The sequence below is a fragment of the Scomber japonicus genome, chromosome 6 (genome assembly GCF_027409825.1).
Source record: "Scomber japonicus isolate fScoJap1 chromosome 6, fScoJap1.pri, whole genome shotgun sequence".
NCBI lineage: Eukaryota > Metazoa > Chordata > Actinopteri > Scombriformes > Scombridae > Scomber > Scomber japonicus.
Genome location: NC_070583.1, coordinates 4,073,353 through 4,098,397, shown reverse-complemented (window position 1 = coordinate 4,098,397; position 25,045 = coordinate 4,073,353). Strand labels below are relative to the sequence as shown.

Below are 25,045 nucleotides of genomic sequence, written 5' to 3'. Positions count from 1 at the left end.
TTTAAATTACAAAACAATTGTCATTTTTTCAAAGGCAATGTAACCAAATGTTACCCACTCAGGCATGAATCTTTTTTTCATATCTGGAGAGTCAGATAACATAAAGATCAAGCTGCCTGGAATACTTGAAATCTGGTCTTTCACACAAGATCATTCAGACAGAACACCAACCATTACAGGCAAATCTTATTCAACACATCCAAGTGCCATAAGTCCAAGTGCAAATAATTATTATTACTGTGGTTTTGACTTTTAAGTGTTAACAGTGACAGATGTTACCATGTGAAAAAGCCTACACAGCAGATCTTTTCCACACAAATGTAACAAAACATGTAACTTACTGACACTAATCTGAAGGGTGATAATGAGATCTGGATTGCAGTACACAGGCCAGGTCTGGTTTAGAGCAGTGGGTGAGATGTGTAAAACATCACATAGGTGGAGGTCACTTAGTCTTGACTTCAATTGGTTCATGTTTAAGTTCATTACAGAGAATGTCTACTCGCATAAATATGTGGAGCCGAATAAGCTCAGTATTTTTTTTGCAAATGTCTCATTTCTGGAAACCTGCCTTTATCCAGCTGCCGGTAAAAGTTCATGAGAGAAAGCTGCTGGTGTCGGCTGCAACACTAGTGGTCACGCTGCAGCTGATGTGGAGCATCATTAGGATGCACAGAGGAGGGAGAAGACAAAAGTAACATGTCCTTTTCCATAGCTGCAAAATCCTGAAAGCGTTTGTCAAACTCCACAGCAAGAGATGTGATGTCTGTTGTGTACCTCCTCTTTTGCGCATGGATACTTTTCAGTGTAAAACTGTCCATGACCTCATGCAGCACGGGAAAAGTGCGGTGCTGGACTCTGTTTGTGACAAGTGTCTTTAGAAAAGGTCCAGCTTCGTTACAAAGGCCTTGATGTGTGCATACAGCTGGCTCACCGCTGCGTCTTGCCCTTGAAGGCTATAGTTTAGCACATTCAGATGCTTTATGTCCACCAAAAACGCCAAATCTGCCAGCCATACACGATCTGACATCGGTTGTCCCTTTGTGGCCAAAAATTGTCCAATTTCCTCCCCTGAAAGAGAAAAATCGCTGCACCTAACGTCATTGTGATACAGTACATCTCCGTATTCAGCCTGGATGTCTTGCAGGAACTGCTGAAACTGCTGGTGGTACAGGCCTTTAGAGCCAATGAAATGAATTGTCTTTACCACTGGTTTCATAATGTGATCAGATCAGAGAACCTGCTGGTGAATGATACAGTGAAGTTAAATGACGTTGCCTCCTTCTTTGCTGACGTTGTTAAAGATCAGTGTGGATAGTCCACTTGGTTCACCAGCCATGGCAGACGCACCATCTGTAATAATCCCACTGACTTTGCTCCATGGTAGTTTTCTACAGCAGAAGAAACAGAAGCGAATAAATCCATTCCTCTTGTTTGGCCATTAAGACTTTGGAGGTGAAGCAGCTCTTCTGTTATGGTTATGTCATCATCAACTAATCTAAAAAAATCAGTAACTGAGCAGTGCATGTTTTGTCTGATTGTCTCTCTTTGTATTGAATTTTTCACAACTGGCAACCGTCTCTTGGCAAATTAGACAAACACAATTGTTTCGGCTTTCAGTGAAAAGATATTGCAACTTCAATATCTCCTTGAAGTGGCAGCCCTCACAGTCCACTTTCCTCTTTTTCCCTACAGTTGCCATGGCAGAAATGAACTGGAAGGGATCACAGCAGGATGTGAAAAGAGGAATTGCATTTTTAACCTATATGATTTATTAATTCAGTTTGACAGTGCTGGCACGCCATAAATAATACATTTCAAGACAGAAACCGTGCGGGCCGTATAAAATCTGTCCTCGGGTCGTGATTGGCCCCTGGACCAGACTTTGGACATGCCTGGTTTAGAACCATCTCATCAGTCCCTCCAGGATTTCACAGGCCTTTTTTAAAATGTGTTGTTTGTGTGGACTAAAATGCCTGATTTCGCAGCAGCTTTTCAAAAATAAATTGCGGTGAAAGTGGCTGTGTTTTTAGACATTTGTTGCAATGAAATTTCAGGAGCAAGTAAAAGTTGCAAAAAATAATTGCGATTTTCCCTTTTAATAATTATAATTGAATAATTGCTTAAAAATTAAGTAATTAAGGTTACTTATTTGTTAAATTGCACAATAGCACAATTGAACCACTAGATGGAGATAAAGATGACGAGGCATGCTAACTGTAGTTCATCCCCCAGGCCATGTAAATAAATGGATAAAAGCTCAAAATGATCCAGAGACATTTGAGAAGCTGTTACTAGTAATATTACTGTAGGCGACCAGACACAACTTAACCATATAAACAGAAAAGGTAAGACATAATTTTCAGTAGTACATTTACAATGGGAAGTTTGTTTTGATTTTCCTTTTGACGGTTTATTCAGTGAGATTTGGGAGGACAGTAATGGGGTTACACTGCTGGAATCAGTGAAATCTCAGGACTTATTAGATGTGTAGTTTGTGTGAATATCCTGAAATTAAAGACAGGAGGAACGCTGTGACTGAGGGCATGCACCATGCTTAGACGGAGGACACTTGTTCCTACTGTGCAGTCAGCTGCTCAGTGTTTGACTTGTGTTTTGTTGAGCTGTAAATGGTTGTGCTAGCTTACCAGCTGAGCCTCTTCTGAACTAAACGGTGTGTCTTATGACTATATTCATGCGTGTTTAACTGTCCTGAGACCTTGCCCTCGTGGGTGGGGGCTGTCGTGATTAACAGATGCACACACACACACACACACACACACACACACACACATACACAGACAGATCCAGATTAGCATGTAAACATGATAAACTATAATATGCATAGTATAGTATAGTAAAGAAGTGAGTATATATAAATACATACATATACACAGACAGTACAGACAGTTGAGTTTGATGGGGTATAATACAATCTGATAGTTCCTCGTTTAAAGTAGACAATCATTTTAAAATGATGAATTAACATAAGTTAATACTATAAATGTGGCATTGCTTGCCTTCAAATCGATTTATGAAAGACTAGAGAACAAATATGTGTTACTTTTAACTTGTGGATTCAGAAACATGTTTATTAGTGTAACATATTGCCTTTATGGACGACCTGTCTGTCACGACCACTTCAGTGCCTGGCTGCAGGTGGATCCTTCAGGGCCTGGTCAAGCTCATCTCTTGGGCTAGGATGAGCTTTAAACCCACAAAATCCAGGTCCATGGTTCTGAAAAGAGGCAAAGTGGTGGACAAGTTTCGCTTCCTTGTGGATGGTGCAGTAATACCATCAATCACTGAGAAACCAGTCACTAGCCTGGGCAAGGTGTTTGACTGTAGCCTCAGAGACACAGCGTCAGTCCAAACAACCATCAAGAGGCTCGAAACTTGGTTGTCTACCGTAGACAAGTCTGGTCTACCTGGCAGGTTTAAGGCATGGTTGTACCAACATGGCATCTTGCCCCGTATCCTCTGGCCTCTGCTAGTGTACGAGGTGACAATGTCTACAGTCGAGACCCTGGAGAGGAAAATCAGCTGCTACCTCCAACGATGGCTGGGTCTGCCACGCAGTCTCACAAGTGCAGCGCTGTATGGCAGGAGCAACAAGCTTCAGCTCCCCATCAACAGCCTGGAGGAGGAGTTCAGGGTCTCTGACCTGGAATGACATCTGGTTCATGGTCCAAACTGTCTATGACGTACTACCCAGCCCAGCTAACCTGCATACCTGGGGCAAGAGCGACACTCCAACATGTCCACTCTGTCCAGGAAGGGGGACTCTAGAGCACATCATGAGCAGCTGCCCATCAGCGCTTGGAGAGGGCCGCTACCGCTGGCGTCACAACCAGGTCCTGAGAGTAGTGGCAGAGGCCATCTCCAGTGCAGTGGACAATAACAAGCATGTCCGCAGCCAGAGGAGGATCAACTTTGTAAAGGCCGGAGAGAAGCCACATCCACAGCCAACACCATCAGCCAGCCTGCTCTCATCGGCACCAGACTGGTAACTGCGAGTTGACCTGGGCAGGCAGCTTAAGTTCCCGGAGTTTATAACACCTACCTCCTTGAGGCCAGACCTGGTATTGACATCTCCCTCCTCTAAGCAGGTGCTCTTAGTGGAACTGACAGTCCCCTGGGAGGACCGCATGGAAGAGGCCAATGAGCGCAAGCGGCTCAAGTACCAAGATCTCACCGAGGAGTGTCGGAGGAGGGGCTGGAAAGCTTGCTGTGAGCCAGTGGAGGTAGGGTGCAGAGGCTATGCTGCCCGCTCCTTGTGCAAGATCTACACCCTTCTTGGCATCACAGGAGCTGCGAAGAGGAGAGCCATCAAGTCTACCGTAGAGGCCGCGGAGAGGGCCTCTAGGCGGATTTGGATCAAGAGGTCCGAAAAGTGAGCCAACGCTGCTGGGACACAAGCCAGGGCCTGATCAACCCTGGCTGGGTCGCCTGGGAGAGGGTGTCTGATGTTGTGAGACCCGAAACACCCGATGATCTCAGGAAACATCACAGATGATGTGTCCCAGCGCATCCACAGATGTATCTATACACTGCACTGTATTAACTCTACAAAGCCTTTATGACAATGAAAAACAAACAATATTTAAGTTCACTATTGGCACAAATTAGAGCCAAAGAAACAACTAAACAAGTTTTTATCATGACCTGAAAGCCCTCATTCTCCACAACACAGTCTGCTCTTCAGTGTTTAATAATGAACCGGGCTATTGAAGCCGTTATTACCTTAGCTTAGCTCTAGCACAGTTGTGGCTGAGTTTTGGCTGGAAGAAGTCTTGTATGTCTGTCTTTGTGCTAGCAGAGCTGTTTCCTCATGCCGTCTCACCAAGTGACTGTTGAGATTTGTTGTACTACCGGTGTACTTTAGTGAGATTTTACACTCTTTGAATATACATGTATATACTTTAAGCTCAACGGTGCGTTGTGAATAGTGTCGGTGTCAGACATTTTTTTCTTTCCCTCACAAATACAGCTCTATCTGACGTGACTGTGACGAGTATCGCAAGACTTTTATGGGAGAAAGAGAAAATACACAAAGACGCAGACAGGGAGCAAACAAAGCTTTCAGCAGCACATCAGCAACAAACCGATTCATAACTTTGTAATCAGGCCATCGGCTGCTTCATGCTACGTTTAGACCGATTCAGGGGTCCATGTACCAATGCACTCGCATTGTTTAAATCAAAACCGATTTTCCAATCAAATCGGTTATTTGTTACATCCCTAATTAATATATATAAAATGAAAATGTCATTTACTGACCAGCATCATTGTTCAATGTGTTTAGTAAAAGCAGAAGTTTGCATTTGTGTATCAATTCAGAATCATAAACAAGATTTATGATTCTTTTGAGAATCCATTTTTTCACCCACTATCTTTAACCCTTACATACTGTTCAGGGTCAAATTTTACCTTTTTTTTTTATTATTAACATTTGCCAGCTGTAAACACCTTATACACATTAGTTTTCCTAATGTGACCCACAGTGTACAAATATGGAAATAAAATGCTTTTTTTTTGTACAGCTGATACACATTTTTATATATGTAAATGTACAAAATGAACCTCTATTTATAATAAAATAAAAATCCAAAATCAGCATACAAACATGTTTTAAACAGTATGTGAGGGTTAAATGGTAAATGGACTGTACTTATATAGCACTTTTCTAGTCGCTACGACCACTCAAAGCACTTTTACACTACATATCACATTCATCCATTCACACACATTCATACACTGATAACAGGAGCTACCACACAGGGTGTTAACCTGATAATTCATTATCATTCATACACCGTTGTCACAGCAACGGGAGCAATTAGGAGTTAAGTGTCTTGCTCAAGGAAACATCGATGTGGACTGGAGGAGCTGGGAATCGAACCGCCAATCTTCCAATTGGAGGACGACCTCCTGAGCCACAGCCGCCTCTTAAGTACAGTATCTATGGTGGCTGTAGCTTTTTTATTTGATCAAGTACGTATTAAGAGATGTTCTAACTCAACATGAAGCTAATTCTAGAATCAAGATTGATTTTAAAGTCGATGCAAAGACAGGAGTAAGCACAAATATATGTTCAGGCTCAAGACAGCAACATTACCACAAAAGATGCATATTCACAAGTTTCAGATGTTTCAACTCTGGCAGCACAATTGCTGGTTCTTAGTTGGCTATAAGTTACTTCTATACAGTCAGCACACACACACTGTATTTTACGCACATAAACAGAGTGCACTTTGGTCTAAGAAATGCATCCTGTACCAAACAAACTGCAACAATGAACTGAACCGTAGACAATGGCCCTGACACAAACCTCCTTCTGGAAGTAATGAAAGATTAAAGAAGCAAAACATTCTCTGATTTGATCCTCTACAAGAACTAGTTAGAGAACGGGGCAAAAAAACACCAAGATATGGGTAATTGAACATATTTCATGCCCATTGTTTAAATCTAATAATAGCTCACACCAGGAATATTTTTCTGCAATAAATTCACATTACTGGAGTGAAAAAAGCAGTGGAGGAGAACAGACTCGTCCATGGCTGCCAGGTCAAGCACAAAACATTGCTTTGTTATTTCAGTGAGGTGCTGTTTTCAGTTGACTGGGCAGATTGTTCAGGCCTTTTTGTCAAGTAGCAGTCAATTAGAAATTAAATCTTGTAGTGATAGATGTGTAATAGATCATAAGATTGTAGCTTAATGCATTTTTAAGGCACAGCTCCTTAATAGCCTCCTACCTTTTAATATTGTGTCTTAATGTATGCTGCAATGGATTTTTCTTGTTACATTTTCTCAAGGTAATGTTAAATCAGCTGATTTTTTTTTACTGTACAGCAGGCCAACCAATGCCTGTTTGAAACCCTGAGTCATTTGACTACCTTGCCACACCATTCTTGATCAAACCACAAACACACTTTATTTCATTAACACTCACGTACTGTTCATATTCTGATTCATAATTAGTCTCTACACCAATTCACATTCATAAATTCCCCTTCAAAGAAACAACATTCACAATCACTATTCTATTGTCCAGGTGAATATTTTATAGAATATGAAGAATACAACAACATGTTTGAATGCTGCATTTAAATTTTTATTTTTTTATAAACACAGATCAAACTTGTGTATGTGCATCTATAAAAAAATTTAACTGGGTCCAATCTGACCCTGTGCATTATACCTGACAGTATAAACCCCTGCTGCTGTTTGTTACTGTCAGTGTATGTATTACACTGTATTAATATAAAATAAATGATACAGATTGAGAATTAGAACTCTTCTGCTATTAATGTTTGGGAGGAAATTAATGAATATATTTTAATTTATGTTATTATGTATTAAAATCAAAGAATAATGGTATATTTTTGTTAATTAAACATAAATATCTATTTTTAGATTGAATTAGATAGTTTTACATTTCCTGTCAATGTAATTGACATATTTGTTTCATAAGCTGATACATTAAAGTTGCAACAAACAATAATCAGCCTCACTAGATGTCAGCAAACAACAGTTAGCTATGTAAACATCTGGCGAAAGTAATGGTGACTGGAGCAAAGATGAAGTCATGCTCCCTCTCTTTGTTTTATTATCTGAGCTTCTCTGTTCTTTATTTTGGAAGCCGGTCCAGCTGTGCACCCATGTGAGCCCCTCCGTGTCCTCCACCTCTGTTTCCACAACCATATTGGATTAGCACTGCCTAGAGTCAATGACTTCCATTTGTTTTGGTCTCAGATGTTGGTGCTATAGAGCAACATCTAGTCACTGAATGTCATATATGATCATTTTAATTTTTTTTATTTTTAGACTCCACTAGAGTAGCTTTGCATGATTCACAGTCAAATAAAACTCCTTATGGCACTTTATGCCTCTAACAGGCAGTTTTAGCTCCTCTCTTTTTAAGACCGCCCTCTTAATGAACCCACTGTGTTCTGATTGGCTCTCTGGAAACCTGCTGAGGGGCAACCAAGGATAAATATGTAACACTGACAGCAAGTGATTAATATGGATACTGCAGTCCAAATTCAAAATGTTGGACAGAGTTGTCTCCCCTCACTCTTTCCTCCCCAGACTCAAGGCTCATGTATGTTTTTAGGTCAGGTGGAATCTGTGTCAGTTTATCCAGTTTGTTTGTTAGTGTGCCAGTGTTTCATATCTGGCAACCTGGGCTGTTTCTCACACAAATCCATGAAACGACCAGAAGCTCTTAACACACTGTTGTGAGGTGGCACGTAATGTGTTAAAATGATGTGCCAGCAAAAACAAAAACAATTTTTCACCTTAATGGAGATTTCAAAGGAGAACATACTGGCTGTGGTATTTGTAGTCAAAGAAACCAGTATTTTAATTTAGCACGTTTCCATAATCCATAATATATCATGTCCCTTTTATGAGTTATTACAGTAAATATATTAAATATTGGTCCTTTAAAAGCTTTTTATCGACTAAGTAATGTGAGACTTTTATTGTGAATAATTTACAGGAAATGAAACATGTTTCTCACCAAATTAGCAGAGCTTCATTGATGGCTCTAAAAAAAAAAGTGATGTTAGATGAAGGGTTGCAGACGACCAGCACACCTCCAAAAAGTAAACTAATTATTACTTTACCCTGCTGCTGCTGTGTAATAGAAAAACACTCACAGCTTGCCAGCTCAACTCCAGTCATGGCTCAGTGTGACTAATCCCAAAACAATGTAAACCTGCCATCAAGTCAGCAGAGTGGAGCAGATAACCATATAAAGAAATCCATCATCAGCTGACATCAGCTCAGCCTGAAAGTAGAAAAAACAGTTGGAAACCGAGCATTGAGAGCAGTCTGAAGCCTGGTGATTAGTGCTTACAATAATTACTTCTACATACGTTTACCTTATTATTTGACACTCTGGTCCTGTTTAATAAGAACATCTGACACTGTACCAATTTTTTTATGACTGAAAATAAGGAAAAGCATAAGAGGTTCCCTTTAAAATATTTTGACAAAAGTCTAGTCAAACACAACAGCCATTACTGATAAAATTGTATCTGTTGATTGGAAGCATGGGTCAATGGTACCACTGAAGGTTTACCAATAACACATTGTGCCTGTCTCTTCTTCCAGGGCCAGTTTCAGAAGTTGGGTGGTGTCATCAGAGACAAAGAGAAGGTAACAGACATCAAGCCTGGTCCTACTGTGAAGGTGTCAACTTCTGCTGGTGTTTATGCAGCCAAGAGTGTGGTGATCACTGCTGGACCCTGGGCCAACAGACTGCTGGCCCACACTGGCCTGCAGCTACCACTAGAGGTATTCAGACTCTTCAGGTCCAACATATAACATCACCATACAACTGTAGTAAATAGCTGGAACAATCATATAGAGTATGCATTTAAAGTCCAACTGAAATTGAATGATATTGCCTTTTACTGAAGTAACTATATCTGCTCTGTAAATCACTTATCCTGTGTTCTCCTTTGAGAGAAAAATAAGAATCTAAAAAGGAGAAATTAATTTTTTATATTTTTTGGTTTCTTGACGGAGCCTGATGGTTTTGCATCAATTAGACTGAATACTATTTCCTACCAGTCTGAGTAAATGGAGACCTTGTGTCCTCATAGCCAATTACTAAGATCCCAAATAATGGTTGCTAAATTGTCTTCACAGTTCAATAGATTGCACGTTTAGTTTGCGTGTGTTTTGCAGGTGATCTACTAAGAATAACTGCGTAAATGAAAACAGGTGCAACAGGTGCAGACAGCAGTATTTAAATGAAGGTTTTGTGTCTGAATGGAAAGTTTGGACGAGCAGACGAGCTGTGATCAGGTTCTAGTGGAAGAGGTTAACTAATATATTGAGTTATAGAACAAAAAATATTACCAGAAACACGGGCATATAGGAGAGTACTAGTGACAAAGTCAATGCTGCTGTAAAACCAAAAATATTCCACTCCAAAATATTAACACGGGTGGAAAAAATCTGTCATTGTGCCTCTGTCTTCTCGTCTCCATAGTAACAGCTGTTATCAGTGCTCAGTGCGCAACAGGTTAATACATGTCCTTCAAAGTATTATTTATAGACGCAGTTACAATCAGCAAAATCACCTTCAGGTTTGGTAAATTACAATGTGTGTGCTAAATAACATATTTGCATATTCTTGAGTGCGCTGCGTTAGTAGACCAGCTTGCACATTTTTTGCGGGTGATGTCAAGTTTGCACACGTTTTTACACGCGCAGACCTTTAGTAAATCAATTTTATGAGTATCCAGATGGTGTACTTTTACAATGGTCAAGAAGTTGACTGTGGAACACTGGAACACTTCTCACCCTCAATGGTTGCATCCTGGTCACAAAGCGAATGGAGGGACCACCAACCTATTTTCAAATTTGATTAAATGGCGTCACAGGAAGCTGTAGTGGATGCATTTGCTACAGAGAACACGCACTATAATGTAAGTTATACATGTGTTTTTGACTACTTAATTTACTATCTGATAACTAAACTAATGTTGAACAGAAGCCATCAGTATGTTTATTGGGTTAATTCAACATTCTGTAATGATAATTAATGACAACAGCATTTTTCAAATCAGACATTGATGTTATGTATTTGTGGCATAACTTATACGTGTTAAAATGTTGTCATCAATGTAGAAGTTTTCAGTATTACATGTGTGGTTAGAGAATTGACAAGTAATTAATATTCACAAAATACAGCAGCTAGCTAGCTAGTTTCAGCTCAGTAGATCAGTCTGTGATAGAGCCAGTAAAGCCATGCAACACGCAGCATCAGCACAATATTTTCACAGGTTTGTGTTTGTGATTTGATCTGATGTCTACATGTATTCTGGCCTTATTAGTGAACAATGCGGACATGAGGTCCCTCATTTTGTGGCAAGCTACTAACAGCTCCTTGTTCACAGGCAGGCAGAATGCTGCAATAAATGAACACAGGTAAGTGAACGCTCATCATATCCAACATATCTATTGTTATACACTTTCATATGCTCCATATTTCTACATACTGGTTTCTGTATTGATGTTACTGTATGGAGTCTCATTCCATTGTTGTGATCCAACTGTATTTCAATCTCAACATATCCCAGATAGCAAATAGTCATTGAAACAATGTTAAATCAACATTGTTTTGTCAACGTTAAGTCATTGAAACAACGTTGAACTCTGACGTTGATTCAACATCATTTTTGCACCCTCAATTAATATTGAAACAACGTTGATTTTCTAACTGAAGATCAACGTGCTTTCAATGGTATTTCAACCAACATAAACGTTGAAACAATGTTGACATTTCAACCTAACTATAGATCAACGTGCTTTCAATGATATTTCAATATTAAATATAATAATATTAAACCACAATAATTACTAAATATGCCTTTATAAAAATAGGCTAATAATACAAATCCTGCTTTATCTACAGTCAGGGTGTTATGGACATAGGCCTAAATATGATGGGCCTTATTAAACAGGTTTTTATGTAATAGCAAATGACAAATCCACACAATGTTTTTTTTTTTTTTTTTTTTTTTAAACAGTCATTTATTTAATCAATAAATGTCACCAAATGGCAAAGCTTCTAAGAGGGTCCAATCCCTCCTGACTGGTCTGGGGTGTAATGCAGCCTCTTCTGATCTGCCTGAGAAAAGGTTAATTCGTTTGCAGTCCCCATTTGTAGTGTCAGGGCATCTAAAACAGAAAACACAAGCAAAACACAAGCTGTCAGTTAAATAGCTATTACTGTACATGCCATTGTGCAAGTGGTGTGCAGATTCAGATATTAAAAAGAAACAAAAATAAGGCACAAAATACTTTAAAGACTTGCTTAGCCTACTTGATAAATGATCTGGATCAATGATCTGTAAAAAGGACAAAAAAGGTTTTTGTAACCATGGAAACACACAGTGTGTACGTGAATCTGCTGTTACTGTGCATGTATTGTGATCTTTAACTTATAATATTCTATAAGTTATAGTAATCATTATGCCTATTGTCCAAGCACCATCCATAGCTGTCATGTCGCTAGCGTAAATGCTAACTTCAGAAGAAAAGTGAACGTCTATCTCTGTAATTAATAAAATGGCTGCAAATTGGTCATGTTGCTTTTAAATTGAGCGATAATATGGACTGTATGCATCCTCGATTGCCGATCCTAGATAACATTGTCCTCGTACAGTTAAAAAGATAAGCTATCTTAGCGAGCTATGCTAATGCTAACGCTAATACTAACGCTAACGCAAATGCTAACGGTTATGTATACACTTCATCGATAATTTCACGTCCTGTTTATTTTAAGATAACATTTCCACGAAATAAACCGGTACATAAATGCTTGCTTTATAACTTATGAGTGTTTATGAAGCGTATGAATGAACTTGCTGTGGTGCTGCGTGAATGTGTGTATTAGTATATTAACTTATGGTAATGGTAGAAGTTCTGACAGCATACGAATGACTGCATGTAATGCTGCACTATGTAAATAAACTATAATGTTACACTTTACGAACATCAATTGGGTACAATTAAGCATTCAAAGATTAGATAAATGTAGAAGCCTTTCAAACATACTCTAAATATGAGCAATGGTTGACATGTCACTATCCCTGTGAGGTAATCAGCTGTAAGAATGTGAAAAATTGGTACCCATGTCAGTTTAAATTCATGTTACTACAGCTATGTGTATGCTCTCATTTTGACTCTATATAATTACTGACTTACATTTGTCTGGTGCAAGTAGTTAGTAGCCCCATTGGGGCTGCCCCAGGAAATGTAATACCAGTGTTTCACCTGTATGCACTCAACAGCAGTGGCAGACTGCCAGTACTGAATTAGGAGCGCTACTGTTGAAATTTCTCACAGTATGTATTTCTTAATGTTTGGTGCACGCTCAGCATACAGTGATCACAACACAAAATAACTGAGGATGGTCTTTTATATTTTGCGTCATACAATTTAGCCTATTTACTATTTCTGTTAAACACAGCAGCACTGCTGCTGAGGAAGAATCATAGGACAAACACTGAATACTCAAAAGGAAAGTAAAGGGTTTTTTCTTTTTCTTTTTACTGTCCTTCTTTCGCAGCACCCCAACACTGGGGTCAGCACAGAGGGTCTAGGGTGGGGGGCTCGACCACTGCCACATCTTGGAAGTGGTACGGTTTGATGGATGAGGCAATTGGAGGGAGGACATCAGTAACGCTGCCTGTCCTCACTGCCTCATCTTTCCAGGATGTGATGGTAGTAGAACCCTTCTCTGTGGTGACCCCAGAATGGGACACAGCCACAACATCTATGACATCCACCCCAAACTGGTGCCGGGTAGATGTTATACAGGTTTTCAGAAGAAATATGAGAGGTATGATCTGGAGCTCAGACAAATGGAGGTGAAAGTGATAGACAGAGAGGAGACTAGCACCAGAGAGGCAGCTGAGAGGGAGGAGAGGAGACAAAGTGAGGCTGCGAGGGGAGGAACTATTTTTTAAAGACATGAGTGAGAGGGAAGAGAGGAAAGATGGGGAGATTGGTGCTAGGGAGGAGCTTCCTGGAAGTCCTCGAGAAATGACTTAACAAATCATTTGAAAAATACTCATTATCTGCTCTGTTATTCTTGTTACTCTAGATCTCTAGACAATCACAAATACATGTTCACAGATATGGCAAGTTTATCAGTGTAGCACATTTTAATAACAGGGCATTCAAAATGCTTAACATAAGACATTAAAAGCATTAAGACAAGTTGCATTAAATAACATTTGAATACAGTGACAAAATAATTAATATATAAAGTCATGTTCCAATTAAACAAAATTATTCATTGAATCAATTAATTGATCCTATGCCTATCCTCTGCTCCACAGATGGTGGAGTTTGTCCCCCTGTTGCTCTCTACACATCAACATCTTCTGGCTCCAACCAGTCCCCATTGCTGAGACAGATGCTGTTCAAGACTGTGCAGTGCAAATTACAGAACATAGAGGACGTCCACCTCCAGCACCTTCAAGAAAATGGACCTCCACCTCCTGGTCTTAGGATGCCAAAGGCTCTCTCCACATCACACCTGGAGTAGGTTGCAGAGAGGCTGTCTGTAAAGGGTCATGAGGGTGACTGATTGTTTGAGGCAAGGGTAACCACCATCCCCAATGATGCAGAAGCCTGGTGGGGGCGATGTCTGAAGGTAATAAATAGGGGTGTCATGAGAAACCAGTGAACACATCAACTTGGCTGTTTGTTCAAAGAGAGCCTGAAACTGAGTAGAATAACCAAAACCTGCACCCAGATGAGCCAGATCCTCCTCAGATGGAGGGCAGATGGTTCTAGGGGAGGCGAGAGAGACCCTTCCTGCTGGGCTTATGGACTGGATGGTGCATGGTGTCTCAGGGCGTATCAATGGCTCTGGCCACAACACAACATGAGGTACCACTAGCCAACCAAAATAATAAGACCAGGGTTTAATGATGGGTCCCCGGCCATGGTCACACAGTGTGCTGAGGACAGCTATTAGAGTAATGAAGGATGCCCAGAAGGGATGGAAGTCTACTCTCAGGTCACTTTGACCATCAGACTACAGTGTCACATTTAGCTGGCAGTACTGGCTGGGGTTTACAGGCTGGAGAAAGAATAACAAAGTACATCAGTTTCTCTAAATAGAAGTCTACTAAATGTATTGTCATGTTTGTATGCATTTTCATATATGACTGTAAGTGGGTGTGAGGATTGGTTATGTATATGTGCTTTCCATGTGTACAGCAAGTTACTGTCAGACAGCAGTGCATAAATGTGTTCTGATACCTATACATACACTGTTATGCTGTTATGTGTTTTTATCTAACGACCAGTCTAGCTACAGCACAATTAATTACAACTTTAGAAAACGATAAGTCAGTTTGAGTAAAAGGTAATGCTGCACAATAGTAGTCTAGTCTATGGGCTACGTAGATCACAACAAAAACAATATGTAAATCAATATAGTGGTACATTATCTGCTAGTAGGAGGTGCAGATGGCAATGTAATTTCCACATTGTTTGAAATGGGACAGATATTTTGGCAGGCAACAATCGTAGTCAAATGTTGGCGATGATGCTAATTAAAAAAACAAAACAAAAAAAACTAAAAACACTACCCTGTCAAAATTCACACACTACTCAAATACATAGTGTACACAGTGTTCTACATGGAAGTAGTACACTGTAGTATTGGAAGCATCCAAAATAAGACCGATAATAGTGAACATAGGACAAAAGGAGCATTCCTGATATTTTCCCAAATACAACTTTCCTTGATTTGATTAATAAAAACTATGAACAATGGATTTAAAACATAGTGACCTTATTTTTGATTGCAAAAAGGTATGACTAAATATGATTCAAATTTGGACTTTAAGAACTTTAACATACGTGTCAGATTATATTAAAAGCAAAGTTGTTTTAACACTTTAGCATGCTTGTCACTGTGATGGTTATACTGCACATCAACACTGTAGAAATACACTGTTAAATGAACCACTACAGTATAATTTGTGATTCGTGAAGAGGTTGTGAGCACCCCTTAATGGCTGTTTAAATGGGCAATATTTTTCCCTCTAAAAAGTTACTAACAAAAACTAAAGACCATACTTTTTCTAATGAGCATGGTACTGACACAAAACAGTTCATAGCAACAATTATTGTAAAAATGGGAAGCATTATAAAGTAAAATGGCTCAACTAGTTTTGTTTTCATGCCGCATTTCTGAGTTTGTGGTCCAACGGGGCATGCAAAGGGCAAGATTTATAAACCTCTATATATGTAAGAGGAATGTGCATAAACACTCTTTATATTTGATTTTAAAAGCTGTGCGTAGGCCTTGTTCTATTCTATAAACTCCAATTATTGTGAAACTATAGGTGCAGGTCTACAAGCCATTTTAATTGTCTGCTACACCACTCTTTAGACATTAAAGCAATTAAAAAATGAACATTTGCTAATTAGCACTAAACATGGTAACCTACAGCTTAAGTTAAAGGAAATATATCATTCTGCAGACTGGAAACATTCAAAATGACACGTGATAAAAGTTATTACAATTTCTCCTGCCAGGGACATTAATGTCTCTATCAAATATCATAGCCATTCAACCAATAGCTGTTCAGACATTTCATTCAAAACCAAAAGTGTCAATCATGTGGTGGCACTAGAGAATAAGTCATGTGATACATCGCATTAGGACACATCATACATGCTATGTATCACGAGAAGTCAAGGGATCTCCAAAGTTGCAGAAGCTGCATCCTGTAGAGACCATGAATGTCTGTACCTGTAGAGACCATGAATGTCTGTACCTGTAGAGACCATGAACGTGTGTACCTGTAGAGACCATGAATGTCTGTACCTGTAGAGACCATGAATGTGTGTACCTGTAGAGACCATGAATGCCTGTACCTGTAGAGACCATGAATGCCTGTACCTGTAGAGACCATGAATGTGTGTACCTGTAGAGACCATGAATGCCTGTACCTGTAGAGACCATGAATGCCTGTACCTGTAGAGACCATGAATGTGTGTACCTGTAGAGACCATGAATGCCTGTACCTGTAGAGACCATGAATGCCTGTACCTGTAGAGACCATGAATGAATGTACCTGTAGAGATCATGAATGTCTGTACCTGTAGAGACCATGAACGTGTGTACCTGTAGAGACCATGAACGCCTGTACCTGTAGAGACCATGAACGCCTGTACCTGTAGAGACCATGAATGCCTGTACCTGTAGAGACCATGAATGTGTGTACCTGTAGAGACCATGAATGCCTGTACCTGTAGAGACCATGAATGCCTGTACCTGTAGAGACCATGAATGAATGTACCTGTAGAGATCATGAATGTCTGTACCTGTAGAGACCATGAACGTGTGTACCTGTAGAGACCATGAACGCCTGTACCTGTAGAGACCATGAACGCCTGTACCTGTAGAGACCATGAACGCCTGTACCTGTAGAGACCATGAACGTGTGTACCTGTAGAGACCATGAACGCCTGTACCTGTAGAGACCATGAACGCCTGTACCTGTAGAGACCATGAACGTCTGTACCTGTAGAGACCATGAACGTCTGTACCTGTAGAGACCATGAACCATGATCGGACCCTGCAGCAGACCAGTATAATCATCTCGTTAGCCATTTCCCTTAAACTGGCAGATGAGTGTATAACTGATAATAATTATACACAACCTGTGAAATTTTCCAACAACCTAATGGAATAATGTTTTGTTATTAAATTAGATCTCTCACATATGTGTCATTTCCACTTCACTAAATCCAGTTATGTTTGATCTGGAATACAATTTGCAAGCTTGGTAAGCTTACACAGCAGCAGTTTATAGTCAGCTCCACCTTTCACATCAGTACTGGATGTTATCAAACCCTGTATTAAGTTGTCTATCTCTAATCCATCTCCACTGTCTTTTCATCAGTGGGATTTTTCCCTTCTTAGCCTTTAAATGCCCACCTGGAGATGTCACTGTTGCACTCATGCCTAACCAGAAACAAAAGCACTACCTACTCCATATTTAAACAACTCAGAGGCCTTAGTCAGCAAGTCAGTCTTTTCCATCTTGCAAAATGCCATGCAGCCTGAAAAGAGAAGGTGATGGGAAAACAAGCAGACAGCTGTTAGAGTAGAGAATTGGAGTTGATATTGGAATTGCATTATTCAGGCTAGCAGCCGGCTGGGGGGCCTGGGGAATGCCATGCCTGAGTGAACTGGTAGAAAAGCACAGGCTCTGAGCTCATTGGCTCGCCAGAGCGCTGCTGTCTGCATTTTTATGGTCCCTGGGAATGAGTGCACGGCCGGTTAGTTCATTACATTGAAAGCTTCTGAACAATATGTCCTTATTATTGCCATTGTGGAGATGGATGTTATTTGTATAATCATGTGTACATTTCATTAAATCCTAATTCTCACCTCAGCACAGAGGAGCTACTTTTGTAATTGCACTTCTATTAGACAGAAAAAAGAAAGTTGATGAGTATCTGATGGAATAGCTGCTGGTTTGCATGCTGCGGCTCTTCAGTGCTTCATACCAATCTGCTAATTTTGTGCCAGTGTGTATTCATTCACGTTTAGTGCTTCTTACAACTAATGCATTAAAGATCAGTTCTACAATGAATATAGAATCACTGAAACGTCATCCATCATATCAGATGTTGTACAGACTCAAGAACTATGACATATGATACAGATTGAGGCTCAGTCAGTGGTGGGCTGGGACAATAATTCAGGTTGGGAATTTGACTCCATTCTAGGCCATGCAGACCCTCAGTCCTCTAATTTTGTATTCTAACCCTATTTGTTGATACAACGGTTAAAAGAAATTTGAGAGTGATCAATAAGTTCTCTATTCTTCATTAAAATCCCTGTATGTGTTGCTGCGAGTGTTGGGCCTCCTAAACCAAATCAGAACTTCTCTGAATTTATATCCTCCACTGTACTGACATATGACAAGATTGTCTTTATAGGTGATTTCAACATCCATGTAAACGATCTATCTAATACCCTAACCCTAACCCTAACCCTATTGGAAAACCTGGATCTCACCCAGTATATCAATGAACCTACACATAGTTCAGGAAATACACTTGGTTATTTCTAAAGGCTGCAGTATCATCAATGTCCAGGTATCTGATATCGCAGTATCTGATCATTTTTGTATATGTTTTGACACCTGTCTGCCTATAGCAAAAAGCACAGAAAAACACACTGTTCACAAGTGCGTCATTGACACTGAAGCAGAACTTAAAATCTCAGTTAGTAAGTCATTCTGACTTACATGCTATAAACGGCTCAGTAAATGAGAAGGTGAACTCATCCAATAACATCCTACTTAACACCCTGGATGTTGTGGTGTTTCCGTTAAAGGAAAATAGGGAATCACATATTGCACCCCCTCACCCTGGATAACAAGCTCTGTTGGCAAGCTTAAGAGATCATGTAGGACAGCTAAGAAACAATGGCGGAAAACTGGACTGACAATCCACTACAACATATTCGAGGACAAAATAGCAATGCGCTCTGTAAGGAGATCCTATTGTTCTCGGGTGATAACAGAGGGTGGCAGCAACTCCAGAACACTATTCAAAACTGTAAATCGTCTGTTGGACCCCGCTCCTGTCTGTGCTGTACTCAGTCAAGCATCTTCTGCAAAATGTGATGAGTTTGCTTCCTTCTTTTACAGTCGTGTGTCATCCATTAGAGCAGAAGTTGATGCCAGCCCTCACAGCCAAAAGAAAAAAAGGGCTGTCTTGTTATACTTCCAAATGATTACAGAACCTCATCTCTGCAAAATTGTATCAGAGAGTAAAACCATTAGCTGCTGTCTTGACCCTGTCCCCAGTGCACTTTTTAAAACATCTTTTAACTGTGTATTTAAATCTGTTAGAGATATCATTAAGTCCCTTGCAACTGTCATTTTTCCTGACGCCTTCAAGACTGCGGCCGTAAAGCCCCTACTAAAAAAGCCCAATCTTGACTTGTCTTAAGTAACTATAGACCGATATCAAATCTTTCTTTTTTAAGCAAGGTACTGGAGAAAGTAGTAAGTAACCAAAGAAATTGCTTTCTGAATGAAAACAACATTTCAAAGTGTTTCAATTAGGTTTCAGGGCTAACCACAGCACAGTAAACGGCCCTTGTTAAAGTGCTCAGTGACCTCAGATTAAATTATGATGCTAATAAGGTGCTGATTCTTTTGGACCTAAGCTCAGCATTTGACTTGATTGATCATGATATACTGGGTCAGGCTCTCTGGAACTGTTTTATCAAATACAAAATTATTTGTTACTATTGGAGATCATGTGTGTTTGGTGTTGCTCAGGGAAGCTGTCTTGGCCCACTCTTTTTCTCTTTGTACATGTGTCATTAGGTATTGCCATCAGAACACATCAATTACATTTCCACAGTTATGCAGATTAGGGATGGGCATTTGAATACATTTTCTTGATCGATCATCGGGAAAATTAATGATCAATTATCGATTAATCATTATCTTTTATCTTAACTAGAGCCTCATAAAACAACCAGAGTGACTCACCTAAAGGCTGCAGTGGTGACTGTCCACTGCTAACAAAGTAAAGTAACTACTCCAGCCTACTGATTCTTGTTGATTAGCATGTTAGCATTTTAGCAGGGTTTACAATGAACTCTGTCATTTTTAGTTTGAAAAGGTCCCACGCCAAACTTAGCCTTGACCTCTTCATGTTTACGTTTGATATCTACGGCAGCTGGTAGGTAGCTGAGCCGTTTTCTCTGTCAAATATCGCCCCCCGTTGGTAAGATGTCTCATTGCTGCCACATAGTGAAATTCATTGCATTGCTTCAAGACTCACACTACACAACACAACCTCTATTTGAAACCAGCGTTCGATCGATACAAATTTCAAGTGATCAACAACATTTTTAACGATCAATTATCGATCATCGATTAATCATGCCCATCCCTAATGCAGGTGACACACAGCTGTACCTTTCACTCCAGCCAAATGATAACAATGCCCTAAGCTCCCTGACTGCTGGGATGGATGCAGTCAAAAATTGGATGAGCAACAATTTTCTGAGACTAAATGAAGATAAAAGTGAAATACCTCTGGTTGGTCCCCAAGCTGAAATAACTTTACTGTGTCACAAACTTGCAGCAAAGATTAAACCAGAGGTGACATGTATGGGCATTGCTATCAATTCAGAGCTGAATTTTAATTCCAACATAAAAAGGTGACCAAAATAGCTTTTTATCATCTAAGAAATATTGCCAAGATACGGCTGTTCCTATGCCATGCAGACTGCATTCAATTGGAAAACTGCAACTTATTCAAAATTGTGCTGCTCGACTCTTAACAAACACATATTACTACAGTTTTATCTGTACTTTTAGAGTAGAGTTTAAGGTTTTTTTACTTGTTTTTAAAGCTTTGAATGGTTTGGGACCGGCCTACATCACATACACTTTGTCATTCTATAATCCCTCACAAGATCTCAGGTCATCCACAGCTGGGTTTTTAAATATACACAATTTCGCCTTTATAGGAAGCACAGCATTCTGAAATAATGCTCCATGATGGAATAGTCTAACCAAAGCTGTAAGAGATGTGAGCTCTGTAAACATTTTTAAATGACAGCTGTAAACAGATTTAGTATGGCTTTTAATTCATGTCATTTTAACTTATTTTTGCTGAATGTCTTTATTTATTTATTTATTTTATTATTGTTACTATTTTTTTTATTATTGTCTAATTTTTACTAACCCTCTCTAATTTTTATTCTGTTTTTATTTGCTGTTGTTTTATTGAATTTTTTTGTAAAGCACTTTGAGCTACATGTCTATAAATAAAGTTGATTATTATCATATTATCGTTTCTTCATTTCTGGGTAGAAACATATAATGACATTTCACCTTCATTGTATTCTTTTATATAATATTTCCATCTTGATTGACTCAGTTTGCATAATTCAAATCATGGATGTGATACCGATTCAAACTCAGTAGTATAAAATGTATTAGTTGAACTGCACTGTGTTGGTTTAACCTAGCTAGTTACTGATGTTTGTTCCTGCTCTCATTACTGTAGGTGGTAAAGATTAACGTGTGCTACTGGAAAGAGAAAGTTCCTGACACATACAACGTGAAGAAGCGCTTTCCCTGCTTCTTACTGACTGAGGGAGAGGAGGCCAATGAGCACATCTACGGCCTCCCGTCCAATGAGTACCCAGGCTTGGTGAAGGTAAGTGACAGTACACCATACTCAGATATTCATAGCACTATCACATGAAATTAATGCTCATTTATTTTTTAATGTTAGTCCTCTAGTTTGAGCTGATGGTTTGACTTCATTATTCAACATTAGCAACTAAATCAGTGCTGTGTGTACACTGAAGCAAACGCAGCTTTTATCTAATTAAGGTACATGCACACAGTGGCGCTTTGCTTATTCAATGGTATGATATTGTAGGACAATAAAGCATGTGTTGTCTGCAGCATATTCCAAACATAGGCGTATATTTACTGTAGATGCATTATTAGCCTATATAGCTAACTTTTGAAAGAAATAGTGTATTAAATGGAAAAGTGGAAAGTTAAAAGCAATGAAATGCTTTGTTGCTACAGACTTGCTTGTTTGAATATAACCAGTGGCCATTCTTATTTCTTAGTTATGCCAGCTAATATTCAATGAATAAATCAATCTTTATTTATATAGCGCCAAATCACAACAAAAGTCACCTCAAGGCACTTTACACATAGAGCAGGTCTAGACTGTACTTTTAATTTCATTTAAAGAGACCCAACATTCCCACATGAACAGCACTTGGCGACAGCAGCAAGGAAAAACTCTCTTTTAACAGGATGAAACTTCCTGTTATCTGTGGCTGACAATGCACAGTCAGTTTGCTGCTGGGCTTTCTTGTGCTGCTCTGCTACTTTGTTATGGTTATATGATAAAATACAAGGAGACTTATCATAATAAGCAGAACAAAAAGTAATCACACCATCACTTGCTAGAAGACATGTTTGTTGTCTCCTGCATCCAGAGAGAATCAATTTGCTGGTCGCTGTTCAAAACATAAGTCTTACTAAAGCACAGTTTTTTAATAAACACATTTTGACCTGTGGTTGTATTAAATTAAATGAATGATGGCTGTTGTTGCATGCTGGTCAAAGGTCAAAAGGTCTGCTGTGAAAAGGCTTGTCAGGTCAGAGATTTTTACAAATGAGCAGTATACCGGTATATACTGTGTATACAGTACATTCATTCATTAAGCCACACTACATCATCATTCCATATCTGTTATGTATTCAATCCAAAGGGAAACATACACACTGAGGAAATTACAGTACTTTTAACAACATGAATTTAGTCCACACTCCTTTGTACAGTCATTCTTCCTCTAGATGTGTTACATTATATCAGGTTAGAACATTTAAAATCATTTCTATTTAATCTGATAGTCATGAATTATCTCATAATTATAGAACTCTCATCATAATGAAACCAATATCTTGTAAGATAAAGATTCTTTTTTAAAATGAAGAAATATCTGGGGGAGGGGGTGTTTTGCTTTTCTTTCCTTGAACAAAAAGGATATCTAGGTTAAAATAATTGAGTGTTGTTCACATTGGCTTATTTTTCTTCTCATTTCCTGTTTTCTTTATTCTTAATATGCCTTAATATCATTATTTTTAAAATATTTCTGGACCAATATTGTTTGAAAGAGTCTTATCCACAACCCTGCAAGAAAAGGCCTCACCTGGAAGGTAAAGAAATAAAGAAAGGTGCATGTAATAGATACAATTTCCACACAAAATGATGTTTTCTACCCAATCCATAGATGATTAAAAACCTCATTAAAGAACAGTGAAACAACACAATCACAGTGTGAATAAGTAACAATTCCCTCTAAAACACAGCTGTTCCCTTTGGAATGAAAACACTTGTGCAAAGTCAACTGTAAAATGTGAGTTTTCTTTCCTCAACATCATTAGCAGTGGGAGTTGTGTTGGGTTTGGTGTCATTGGATGGCACACAGCTCTATTTTGGGCATTATGGCGAGCCAGCAGGAGCTCACAGCCTAATAGCGGACCGCATACATAGAAGAGAGGAGGGGACAGATGGTGATGCCACGTCGCATTATTCATTCTGATACACAGTCGCCAAGGCTACACTCCAACATTTTGACCACAACAGAGTTTGACAGAAATCTCCAAACAAAGCAGAGAAGATATTTGTAATGACTCTATATTTGTATTGGTTGCTGTGTGGATCTGTCACAAAGTTTTCTAAAGCAAGAAAATCATGCAGGAAAAAAATAAAAAGGATACTTATTCTAATCCCACAGGTTCCTCACTGTGCCTGGAGTCTCTGAGACTGTATTTGTCAGACCTGGCTGACAGGAGCAACACATAAAAAGCAGCTTTGGAAGTTTGGAGTGTGTGTATGACAGTCACTCCTCTTCCTCTTTTGTCATTTACCTTTCAAGCTGGCAATAGGAGCCTGAATAAATGACGCAGAAACATGAAACATGTCATTTCCTGGCTTACTTCCTTTTGAATTAAATATTACCTATTTAACTTTTAAACCAAACTATTGTCACATTCAGTGCTGCTTAAACAGAGCTGTGGGACTGTACTGTATTGTGTCTATGGAAACTCATTCAAAATGTTCAACTTTGTAAATACTTTACATAAAGCCACAAAACTGCTTAGCACAAAATAAATATGAGATTTCTGATTTACTGTCAACAGCATGGTTCCCTCACAAAGAGTTATGCCATTTGACATCATTCTAAGGCTGCTGAGCCTCTATTCATTATTCATTGCCAGTATGGGTTAGGGTTAGTGTAGGTTTTACACATCTGCAATGCCAATAAATCCGTCTCTATCATATTAAAAAGGCAGTGTTGTCTACGTGAGAAAAGAAGACTGGTGGAAAACAACACCTGTACTCAGCCTGTAAAAATATACACACATAAAATACCACATATTTGCTGACCAAATATCAATATATTTATTAGTACATTAATTGAAATATATGCATATATAGGTATGAAAGGGTTAATCGGAAGGTATGAGTACCGATTCGATTTTACCAAGTATTGCGATTTTATATTTCAATGATTGTGATTTTCTTTATTTACAAAAAACATCACATCAGTTTGTGACATTTATTTTATTAACTGTGCACCTGCCTTCACAAAAAACATTCTCATCCGCCAACATCTTACAATAAACTAAACTGCTACATTTAGCTGGTTTTTAGAAGAATTTTTCGCGATTAATATAAAAATCGATTTTTTTACTTTATAGATATAGTGATTGTTTAGTTTGCAGCTTGACTGTTTACTGGTAACCAACATGAATGCAGCCTCTTGTAAAAATGAAAATCAACAATAATTGTATTTCCAGCATTATCCAACTACCAAAAAAATACTAACGCCAGAAGTGTGTGTGCGTGTGCGTGTGTGTGTGTTTGTCCGCAACGCATGTATTCATGGTAACAACATAATCCTTGACCC

At 39.0% G+C, this 25,045-nt stretch overlaps 1 protein-coding gene across 1 annotated transcript in view; it reads left to right on the top strand.

Annotated features, from left to right (window-relative positions):
• pipox (pipecolic acid oxidase) overlaps positions 1 to 25,045 on the top strand; it is a 56,653-nt gene that overhangs the window by 12,723 nt on the left and 18,885 nt on the right. Inside the window, exons 4-5 of the mRNA XM_053321311.1 lie at positions 9,121 to 9,303; positions 21,607 to 21,759. Of these exons, the coding sequence (XP_053177286.1) occupies positions 9,121 to 9,303; positions 21,607 to 21,759 (336 nt within the window). The remainder of the gene's footprint in view (positions 1 to 9,120; positions 9,304 to 21,606; positions 21,760 to 25,045) is intronic.